General features: G+C 40.9%; 3 protein-coding genes across 4 annotated transcripts; 1 reads left to right on the top strand and 2 right to left on the bottom strand.

Moving 5' to 3' along the window:
- Nucleotides 1–1,325: 1,325 nt before the first annotated feature.
- On the bottom strand, nucleotides 1,326–3,231 carry mrpl44 (mitochondrial ribosomal protein L44; the record flags this gene model as incomplete). Its single annotated transcript, XM_083887136.1, has 4 exons — nucleotides 1,326–1,581; nucleotides 1,678–1,856; nucleotides 1,948–2,416; nucleotides 3,056–3,231. 4 exons carry the CDS (start codon nucleotides 3,229–3,231, stop codon nucleotides 1,410–1,412), a joined length of 996 nt encoding a protein of 331 aa, XP_083743262.1. The 3' UTR covers nucleotides 1,326–1,409.
- A 372-nt stretch (nucleotides 3,232–3,603) lies between these two features.
- Nucleotides 3,604–4,416, top strand: LOC310925050 (dynein axonemal assembly factor 1-like; the record flags this gene model as incomplete). The annotated part of the gene is made up of 1 exon (XM_083886918.1): nucleotides 3,604–4,416. The coding sequence occupies one exon, from the start codon at nucleotides 3,604–3,606 to the stop codon at nucleotides 4,414–4,416; it is 813 nt and encodes a 270-aa protein (XP_083743044.1).
- Nucleotides 4,417–6,588: 2,172 nt separating this feature from the next.
- On the bottom strand, nucleotides 6,589–11,216 carry mffa (mitochondrial fission factor a). Of its 2 annotated transcripts, none has more exons than XM_083886119.1 (8): nucleotides 11,052–11,216; nucleotides 9,926–10,182; nucleotides 9,467–9,636; nucleotides 9,260–9,351; nucleotides 8,660–8,821; nucleotides 7,420–7,476; nucleotides 7,180–7,264; nucleotides 6,589–7,091 (listed from the first exon to the last, which is right to left on the bottom strand). In XM_083886119.1, exons 2-8 carry the CDS (start codon nucleotides 10,137–10,139, stop codon nucleotides 6,960–6,962), a joined length of 912 nt encoding a protein of 303 aa, XP_083742245.1. In that variant the 5' UTR covers nucleotides 10,140–10,182; nucleotides 11,052–11,216; the 3' UTR covers nucleotides 6,589–6,959. The 2 variants fall into 2 exon arrangements, with proteins under 2 accessions (XP_083742245.1, XP_083742246.1); XM_083886120.1 differs by having other exon boundaries at nucleotides 9,926–10,179.
- Between the last annotated feature and the right edge of the window lie 127 nt (nucleotides 11,217–11,343).

Here is an 11,343-nt window from a genome sequence, read left to right as displayed (position 1 = left end):
TATTGCGATTTAGAAGACATGCGTAGCATTCGTGTTGCTCTAATAGTATGCATGCATTGCTTAGTATGCAATCATTACAACGTGACAACGACTGTGTGACAAATGCATGAACATTTTGATTGCTAAAGTCATTATTTTGTATGAAACAAACACATGGACATCCCCTCTCTCAAACTGTAAAAATATCTAGTTGCGCTCAAGTAATTGTACATTTCATAGTTTATGATTTTGACTTGAAAATGCGGTAATTACACGTAGGATTACAACTCGGGCCACATTCAACTCTCGTGTTTATTCATTAGTATTTGGGTGAAATAAAGCTTTAAAAATATAAGAAAGTAGTAAAGCATAACGTAGTATTTGTCTGTAAATACACCTTCAAAATGAAGTAGTTGGTGAGTGCAGTTTCTCGACCGTCGTTAGGTGGCGCAAAAACGGTGTCTCCGGACCTGCAGGCACATACTATTGCCTTGACAGTCAATTACCCGTCTTTAACACAACAGCGTCACCACGCGTGTTATTATTGTCATTACAACGCGAGACTCTTTATGGCGCGTGTACTGCGGGTTAGAAGACGAGACTTTCCAGGCACGTGATTTGCCTATGCTTTAAAGGAATTACAGTCACTTCTTTGATATCAACTGTGAAGTTGCTAAGCATTATTTCTCAGCTGTTTCGTTAGGAATTTTTTTGGTGACTATTTCCGGCTACATTTTTTAAGTCAATTTAAATCATTTACACATCACAACTTGGTACTAATTGTTTGTTTTTTTCCACATAGGAATTGAATTGAGAGAGCAGATGAAGGCAGCCTATGTAAAACACTCACAGCTCAAAGGCATGAGTACTCATAACCACTCATCGATTCATGATTTCATTGCAGTTTCAATTGTTATTTGTATTGCATATTCAGCACTTGTCACCTGAAGTTTTTAATGTGCTATATGAATAAACTTACAACTTACTACAGCTATTCTCTTTTTATGATTGGAGGGATGAGTAGGTGTCTGTCTGGCAAAATGCACTTCTGTACGCTGTACTTTTAATGAATGACAAACTAAACTAACTGTCGAAATCCACCCTTACCATTCATTTTGTGTCAGACGGTACCCTTAATTTATATCCCTTACACTTCAACCCTCACTTCTTCTGGATCAGTTTCAGCTTCCAAGGTTAAAGTTCTTCATCCCTTCGGCTTTGAGAGAAATTGTTTCATGTTCACAAATAGTCTGGACAATCTGCAGCCTAGTACATTAAAGGTCATTTTCCACAGTTATGGATTACACATACTTTTTATTGAACATAAGCATACCAAATAAATCCGATGGTAAATATATTATATACAAGACACCTGTTCAACAGCACATTTTTAAATTATGTGATGTGACAGTCTAAGAATTGTTACATCCCTAATTGCTGCTGATTGACTGAAATAATGGTGACTGATGCTGTTGCAGAGAGAAGTCGAATGGTCTACGATTCTCACTGAAGCCATAGATTTTTCGGAGCGCCACACGTGCTGCTTCCTCCTCAGCTGCCAACAAAGTCTCCCCTGGACCTTGTGCCAGAAGCTTCTTATCACTGAAACGGTACATAGTTGAAGAGCCAAAAAGGTTACACACACACAACCAACGATTAAGACTTTTAATCGATCTGCATCTACAGCAACATACATACCTGTATAAACCAACAAAGTATAGTGGCAAGACGGTACTGGCTCCAGCAGATCTAATGAGGCGGGGCTCTGGCAAAGGAACATTCCTCTTCGTAAGCTCCTCCACCAGTATTCCCATTGGGTTGACCACTACCCACATATCAAACAGGTCCTTTCCTATCAGCTGAGCGACCAGGAAATCCTACAGAGAGGAAAGAATATGTGGGGGGTGAAAAAAAATGCTTAGAAAGAATAAGTTCTCAGCTGGTATTTGACAACACAAAGTCTCTTACCCTGAGAAAGAAGCCTGCTCGCTCTGCTCCACTGCTCTCCTGCAAAGCTCCAATCACTGCCATGAATGTCGAATGGAGCACGTCATCGGGTACAGGGAATTCTGCACTCATTGTGAGGTCTTCAATGCCAAGATTTCTTGCTACATAGGTCACAACTGCTGAACTGGTAAGGTGCCCTACGATGCTCTCCACCCCATTGCTTGGCAGGCTGGGGAAACTGGCCCCGCACCAGTCGTTTAGAAAGCTTTTGGTGAAATCTGCTCCCTTTGCACTCAGCTGCATATTATCTTTCAAAAGCAAAGCTGTGGTTTCAGAGTCAATGCCTAATCCCATTCTTCTCTCTTGCTCCGCCTGCAAGTAACATGGGTTGATGAAGGCTATTTTCAGAAGTTCCTGGGAGAAGCTCTCATGGAGGCGGCTGGTAAAAGCCTGAACCTCAGCATGGTAATCCCAGAGAGGCTGTTGAGAGCTGAAAGAAAGCAAATATGGAGTTAAATGCTATCACCTGCACCATGTTTCAAAAATGGTTCTTAGTAGTTTTCTTTTTTGAATATGCTGTTGGCTATGCGGGAGAGGCACATTATTGTAACCTCTACACCGAGTTTGTGTTGCTTTTTTGCCAGCAGTGGTCTGACTGTGAGAGTATAACACAAAGTTAAGAATGGATTTTTATTACATTTTGCCGATTTGGAGGAAGAGGACATTGTTAGGTTTGAACGTGATTCTTATCTAGACAGAAACTAGGGCTCAACATTTGCGTGCTGACATTTCATGGACCAAACAGTTAAACGAGTTGACGTTAATAGTGAAAATAAACTTAGAAAGCCATCGTCCATACCCAATTGCAATTGAACAATTTCTATATCAACGTATGAACTGCTAACTATGTCCCGAGTTTCACCTTACAAGCGGTCGAAATACTGAGTAATAACAACCCCCAGGCTGCGAACCAAGTCTGCAAAGGACACGCATGTAATGTAGCTGTAATGTCGTCCTATTCTAAAATATCATACGACTTCAGTGAATAAAACAGTTGCACAAATGCAGCAGTGGCCTTGAAATGCTCTCTAATGAGGAGCGCTTGGTTTAGGTTCACTTTGAGCCTTACCGTGGCTTCGGTGGCGGCGGTCCTTCCAGCTTTAACTTCTTTGCCATGAGGTGTGTGTACGCTTTCATCCATCGTTTCTTCTCCCTGACCTGCGATAACGATACGTTTCTCAAAACACGCTGCCAATGACTTTTCAATGTTAGCGCACCACGATTTAATATGTATCCCGACGCCATGTTGGTGCACCAAACAGCGGAATGCAACAGCTAAAAGTGTCCGACGCGGAACAAGATACAACATCCGGCCAGCATGGCGGATCTTGACCACGCGTCACCATGGAAACATACTCAAACGTTTCAGGTTGTAAGTGCATGTGCACATGCTATGTAATGACAAGTCATTCGAATCCTTTGATGTGATGTTTGGCTGAAAGACATCTATTAATGCAACAATACGGATGTCAACTATTGCAAAACACCACAGAAATAGTGTCCACAACGTCTAGAATAATTCACCCTCTCACGAAAGAAAGAACAATGGCAGGTAACAGAATACAGCAAACTCCACTCAAGGGTAGACTTGGAGACCAAGAACTGCCAGCATCACGGATGACCAAGAAATTCCTTATAGACCACTGTAAGCAGCACCGTCTTTATGCTACACCTTACCTAAATGACACATTATACCTACATTTTAAAGGCTTCTCCTTTATTGAGAACTTAGAAGATTACACAGGACTGAGGTGTCTCTGGCTACAAAGCAATGGGATTCAGCGCATTGAGAACCTGAATGCACAGACTGATATGCGATGCTTGTTCCTACAGCAGAACTATATTTACAAGCTGGAAAACCTTGAGCACATGATGAAACTCAGCACATTGAATGTCTCACACAACTACATTCACAAAATTGAGAACATATCTTGCCTTCCTAAATTGTCCACTCTGGAGATTACCCATAACAGGCTGGAGACTGTGGAGGACATTGAGCACCTGGGTCAGTGTTTGGCCATCAGTGTTCTAGATATATCTCACAACATGTTAAATGACCCAAGGATTCTCTCTGTACTCGAGGCCATGCCAGATCTGCGAGTATTAAATCTATATGGAAATGCTGTGGTGAATAAAATCCCAAACTACAGGAGGACAATGACGGCGCACCTCAAACAGCTCACCTATCTCGACAATCGGCCAGTGTTTCCCAGAGAAAGGGCATGTGCAGAGGCTTGGGCAGTGGGAGGCCAGGAGGGAGAGCGAAAAGCAAGAGAGGAATGGGACACACGAGAGATGAGGAGAATTCAGGCAAGCTTGGACAGCATTGCAATGATTAAGAAAGAGGCTCTTAAAAGAAGACACATACGAGAGCTCCAGGTGAAAGGTGAACACAGTTCTCAATATTTCACTTGCAAAGATAGAGAGTAAATGTCGATTTACACAATTAGTTGGAAATGCACCATTGTTTTCCTGTTTTCTTTGTGATTCTAATATAATTGGAAATCCTGTGGTAAAAAAAACAGAGGAATGTTGTGATCATTGTCTTCCTGTTTTTTTTGGCTGCCTTCTTTGAAAAGTTTGTTTAATTTCAGGGGCAACCACGGTTTTCCCCACTCCTTGTGGTGAAAATGGGAGCCAGATTTCGACTTCGTCCCAGGAGGAGATGGAGAACTTTGACCAGGACTGCATGGATGCCCATGGGGAGTCATTGCATAATCAAGCAGCACACAAATGCGACCTAAAAACTGAACTCGTAGAGAAAACTGCACAACCAAGTGAAGAGTTGTTGATAGAGCCATTAGAGAAATGTGGTATTATGCTGCCATGGAGAGAAGAGAGAGAAGGGGTGAAACCAAAGCAGATGGAACAAGAACAACAATGTGTTACCGAAACTAGAGAGAAGGGAGATAACACACAGCAAATGCAATCATGTGTATTTAAATTCATGAGAAATGAGGAAATGTTGGTTAACATGAGTGAGCAGTGTGAGAAGGAACAGCCTTCCCCAGTGATGGCAGCTCTTCCTGAAGCAGATGAGATCATAGATGCACCAATATATGGTCCAGGACCATTGGTAACAGAGTTGAAAGATGTTCAGCAGCTGGAAACCATTCACCTTCCGCTGCATATTGATGATCTGCCTGATCTGGAGGATGTTGACACAGAATACCTCAGTGCAATGGTCTCTCCTCAGCTGGTGTTCAAACCAATAATAGAGGTCATGTCAGGGAGGAGCAGTGATGAGGAGGATGAGGCTTCTGGAAACCAGAGTAAGATCATCCCCTCTTTAAGTCCTGACACTAGTCTCTGACTCTTCATCACAGGGGATTTGGGTTAGGATTTGATTCAGTGGAATAGTCAAAGACAAACCAAACCTCCTCTACACCAGGCCCCCGGGGAAGACCCAGAACTCGCTGGAGAGACGATATCTCTCGTTTGGCCTGAACTCAGGATTCCTCTGGAAGAGCTGGATGAAGTGGTCTGAAGAGAGGGAGGTCTGGGCATTTCATTCTGTTTATGTTGTTGGCAAATGAAAAATAAATGGGGTCAATTTTTGTGGGTCAATGATAACTTTATACAATCATATCAAGGCAACACAAAATAATAATGAGCAAACGAATAAGAACATGATTATTTTAAATAGTACCATTAGCAAATTACACAGGTTGCAATCTGTTTATCAATGTCAGTTAAGAATTAAGTAATACATGTTGGAATAACATTAAGTTCTCACCCTTGCATTACCATATACAAGGTGATCTATTTTGACTGTTGTGTGTTGTATGCCAATTAAAAACCAATGTGCATTTGTGAGTCAGTCTGCTTGTGTATGCGTGTCCATGATCTGCACTCAGATCAGACAAATTAATTTTATTTCCTATGGAGGACAGGAGATGAGGAGAAAGAAAGAATATGACAGACTGATAGTGTAGGAGTTAACCAAGTCCAGAAGATGGCAGTATAGAAACATTATAAATGCAAGCTGCATTAAACCCCACTGAAGAAGAAAGGTACAAAAATCAGAAAAGGTCTGAAACAGTGGTGACGATGCGCTGAACGAGCTGAATGTCTCTGAAAATTGGCTGAAAAATACATTACAGTATAAAAGTTAATATTTTAATGGTGAAAACAGCGTTGTTGGTGGCAATGCCTTGTCATGTTTTTACACAGAGTGCACTGAACTAAGGGGAACTAAGGCTTGACTTAAAATATTGCAAATGACACCGCAGTTTCTGTGACAAAATCGTAATTAGTTCCCCAAATTGTTCATTCCTAGACCAGATTTAAAATCAACTTATACAACAACACTTCCATCAATCCATTTTCTACCCTTTATCCGAGGTCGGTTCGTAGAGGTAGCAGCTCAAGCAGAGAAGCCCAGACTTCCCCCTCCCCAGCCACTTCATCCAGCTCTTCTGGGGGAGTCTCGAGGTGTTCCCAGGCCAACAGAGAGACATAAACCTCACAAAAAATAGTATACAATTACAGATCAGTGCATTATGCTAATATAACACTTCAATAAAGGTACAGAATGACACATGAGATATGTATGGCTTTATTAACTTGTAATATATTTCCAAGTTGAAGTCATATGCGACTCTCACTTGCATCAAATATTCAACATGTTATAATTATGTCCACTTTCCTATGATGATCATCGATGCTATACTGTAGCTCTGGATCAATTCTTTCCAAAGCACTGAGTGACGTGAATATGTACAAGTCATGCTTAGCAATGAATGAGAAGATCTCTCATAAAAACAAAACAAGAAAACACAAACATTGTGGAAGGGGAGTAAAAAAAATAAAACTGTACATGTATTAAATAAACCAAATCAAAATATCAGCTTTGTGGCAAAAGGACTTGTACCCATGTCAAGGCGTTGCTCCCACAGGGCTCGAGTGCAGCAAGTAGCTAACATTTGTATCCGTATATCTCGTCGAGGTGATGGCAGAAATACTGACTAGTTTTAACGCCGCAACCACACCCAAGTGTTGACGAGCCAGAAAGCTACAGTGACCGAGTACAGGATCATCTCTCGCTTTGCTCGCTCCCTGTTCTCCTCTTCCAAATGTTGGAGTCTTCGGTTTAATTTGATGAGCTACGGATAAATCAGATAAAAACAAGCCCTTAGTCTGAGATATTCCACGTTTAGCTTATGTTTGGGACATACTGGATTGGGAACTAACCTGACGTCGCAGTGTTGTTGCATCGATCACAGTCATATCATCAGTTCCTCCGTCCAGTGTGGCTTCATACGTTGATAAGGCAAATCTTTGAAAAAGATAATTGAAAAAGATTGATTATTACATCATTCAACAAGTCATGCCCATATTATACTTGGGCTTGATATTATATCCCAAAACAAAATGAGAATGTAAGGTAAGACAGAAAGAGAAAAACAGAATGAAGATGCCAGGTGAGGTTACCTGGATTCATGCAGGGGGTTGGAGCTTGAAGCTGACCCCCCTCGCAGAGATGGTTTGCTGAATAGGTTGAGATAGGATAGAATTGGGAGAAGGAAAAATGAGAGGAAGAGAGAGAAACACACGTGTAGAGTGCTGCATAGTTCATATATAAATATATATAACTTCTTGTCCTAGAAATTAACACATAAATGAGTTTAACAAAGACATCTTTGTTAATTTCAGTTTTGAAGAAAATATTGCCAGAGAAATCTCATTGCTGAAGTGTGCAGAACAAGCACACGCAAGAGGATCTTCTTATGTAGACCCCAGACGGAAAAACAGTCCAAATATGAAATCCATTTTTAATTATTTATGTTTCCCAGCTTTTCAAAGATGATATTGCTGCCTGTCTGTCTGTTCTATGGATCACTGCACTTTGGTGTTTGATAATATTTGATACTGAGGAACGATTCCCCTCATAAGCTCCTAGGGGTTTTCTGAAGCTGAATTTATTTTTTGTTTCACTGCTTTTGTGTTTTCTTGCGTGCAGCGTTGTCATTTGTTTTCCAAGGTTTCATTTGTTTCAAATTTGAGTACTGATTATGAGCATCTGATCTGGGCAAATGTGTAAGCCCAAAGAAAACTAGCCATTGCTACCTCCAGTCTATGGATAGTTTTTGGCAAAAACTTGCTATCTTTTTATTTGTTTTATTCCTACATTATTTCATTCGGGAATCACACTGAGATAAAAACCTCTCAAAAGTGAGACGAAGCCAAGTGAGGGTCAGTTAGAATAAGCGGACAACCACGACCATGTCTGTATTTCTGATGATGATACATCCCACAAATGTTCTAGCTCATTACCTTTCGTCCAATGTTAAATCTAAATATACGTACAGTGACAAGTGACAAGTCCCACAAACAAGTTGGAACACCCAAGTCTTTCAGTAGGGGTTTTAAGATTAGAATATGGCTTACAATAATAAGAACCAAAGCTATAATATAGAAAGACGCAAGAAAAAATTTGCAACAGCTTTTGTGATTAATGCATGCTGTATTAATATTGTTACTATGTTTGAGAGAACTGCACCAACACTGGGGCAACATTTCAGAAACACCATGTGAAACCTATATTTTCATAAACACAGGGTGTTTAAGAGTTTGTATTGTAAAAGTCCGTACTTCTCTGACCTACATCTAATAAGCCAATCCAATTCACCCTTTTTAAAAGCAAAAATATGACCGATAATTTGGGGGTCACCTGCGAGGGTTCTCATCCAAGACCTCCAGGACCTGCTGGTAGGCCCGACGTGTAGTGGACTGGATGAAAGATAATACACCACTAGTGCTGTTCGGGTTGTTCTCTTCCTCAGTCATGGTGAGAGGGGGGCAGGGAGCAGTGACAGGGGGGGGCGGGGTCACACTGCTCAGTGCCACCATTAAGGGCAGTCAATTCAGAGGAAAGGGGAAGAAAAGGGTAGTAGAGGAAAGAGGAAAAAGGGAGGAAAGGGAGAGAAATAAGGAAAAGAAACCGTCCTCACTTTACCGACTGGACTGTAGTCTCGTGTATGTTATACACTATACAGCAATATATTTCAATATCTCGCAAAAATTCTGACATTATTTTTTATTAATATTAATAATTTAAAAATATATATATATAAAATCTGAAAATCAGTGATGAGTAAGTTTAAATCATAGTTCATTATCAGCAATAGCATCTCACAATGCCAGAAACAACACACAGTTAATTCACAAGAAAAAGTGCATAGAATCAAAAGAAAAGACATGCAAGAGCGTCAATGTAGGAGATTAAGAGAGATAGCATGAAGCTAACAGGGAAATTCCAGGCCATACTCACGAGGAATCGTTTCTCTTGAGCTGGCTGTTATGGCGGATGGATGCATTCTCACTGGCTGAGCGCTCTCGCCGTGCTCGTCCCTGTGGCCGCAACTAAAAAGGCAGAAAGACAACAGATTTATTCCAGTTATGGTTGAGTGTGAGGAAATTATTCCAATGAATGGATTTGACACTATATCCTTATCAACAAAATATTGTTGTCACTTACCACCTCCTCAGAGTCTGGAGCTACCCGCTGCTCTTCTTCCAGGAAGTCCAGGGGTCGGTCGTTGAGGGTGAGGACTCTGGGTGGTGTTTTCAGTGCTAGGGCTTCAAGTGGTGTGGACTGGATTAGGTCCAGATCTCTGGGCCTGGAGAAATGGGTGTCATTATGGTCTCCTTACAGGGAAAAAAGTGAAAGAAGAGTGAATGACTGTTTAGAAGGAGAAGTTGACACATAGTTGGCATACATTTCTGTAATCAACATGGCAGTGTGACTTAAAGGTTTTTATTAATTCCCAGTTGAAATATCTGATGTAATATTAAAACTGGTCAGTAAATGTACCTCAATGTGGACAAAGTCCATAGCCATTGATAAAGCTATATCTAGTATCTGTCAAGTTAACAACAGTCAGCTGACAGACATCTTTGTTATAAGACTTTGAACAGCACTGTACAGAGTACTGACCTGCAACCACAATTCTCTCTGGTACTTGCATTAAGACACTATGTGGGACTGCTTGAGGTCCAGCATTAGGGTCTTCGTGGGTGTGAGGAGCTACTTTGAGCATCTCAGGGATCCGCATCCTCTGGCTGATCCCCTCAGTGTACTCCAGCTCATACTGGATACGGTTCATCTCCGCCATCTCTGCCGTGGGGGAGGGGAATGCTGCTCCGTTCATTTGGCTTCGTGGACTAATTTCTTCAGTCACACAGAGTTAACTGCTAGAACACAAAACCGTCATACAATGGGTGAAAAACAATCAAACAAGAGAGACCCTTGTATCATAATAGTTTAATTCTGACTGCTGTTAAATGCAGGTACGACTAGAGGTTGACCATTATGGGTTTCTTGTTTTACGGCTGATGCCAAATTGTAGAAATCTGGGCAGTCAATTTCCCATATATGATGCCGTTTTTGTCTACCATCTTATAAAATATAACAATTATAATAACACGATACACAATATTGCTGACCATAAACAGACATTGACTAAATACTTGTGGTCTGACTCTCTAATGTGCATTTTGTGTCTGTACTTAAATGCACTTATATATTATAAATAAGTTGTGGAGCCCTCAGCAGCATTTTATGTGTTAACTTGTATAAATGAGTAATAATCATGCGATGCCGATTATAAAACAAACAGGCAAAAACCAGACTCATAAATCGAACAGCCACTTTTGTACCTCTACAAAACAAGAACCTCCAGTGACCTTGTTATTGGTGCAGCTGATGAGCTATAGGCTGGGCTTAGAGATGGGAAATGCATCATATGATAAAGTCATATGAAGGTAACTCTGTGTCTCCTGACACAGAAAAACAAAGGGGGGCTACATGAACATAATTGATGCTGCTACAGCTGATTTTCGCAAAACATAACATCGTGAACATGAATGCAAATGTCCCTGTAAGTGTGTATATATAAGGGTGGTGCATATACTTACCCAACACTGAATACACAATCACCAGTACAAGTACAAATGACAACGTAAACGTCAGGAGGTGTAACAAAATCTAGACTGTTCATGTTAGTTTTTTAGACAATACATAAGCGCCATTTCAAGCTAGCAGGTTCGTTTCGATTACTTACCTTTTGGTTGGTTGCTAAGGTTAGCGTCCTTTCCAAATGTTACTTTACTTACAGAATACTACAGAGAATAAAACCTATACAAACCCAGAATAGCACAGCTAAACCTGATAGTATTACAGGCGACGGGATTGTCAAGCATAGCCTGGAAAGCAAATTAAAGAGAGGGGTTTCCTCTCTACTTCCTACGTCTGTACTACAAACAGGAAGTACTAAAGCTCCGGAGGAAATGACCTCATCAGCACCGGCGCCGAAATTTAAAGCGTAAATATTGACAGATAAAAGGAAAGGAAAA

Source organism: Microchirus variegatus, assembly GCF_963457635.1.
Source record: "Microchirus variegatus genome assembly, chromosome: 3".
Lineage (NCBI taxonomy): Eukaryota > Metazoa > Chordata > Actinopteri > Pleuronectiformes > Soleidae > Microchirus > Microchirus variegatus.
Note: the sequence above shows the minus strand (reverse complement) of the source record. Positions and strands in the feature narration are given on the sequence as shown.

Excerpts from the sequence above, each read along its gene's own strand:
- mffa (XM_083886119.1), bottom strand. The coding sequence starts at position 10,139 with ATGAACGGAGCAGCATTCCCCTCCCCCACGGCAGAGATGGCGGAGATG. Across the intron at positions 9,637-9,925 it reads AGAGAGAATTGTGGTTGCAG|GAGACCATAATGACACCCAT; the intron begins GTCAGTACTCTG and ends TTTCCCTGTAAG. Across the intron at positions 7,265-7,419 it reads AACCCCCTGCATGAATCCAG|ATTTGCCTTATCAACGTATG; the intron begins GTAACCTCACCT and ends TCTTTTTCAAAG.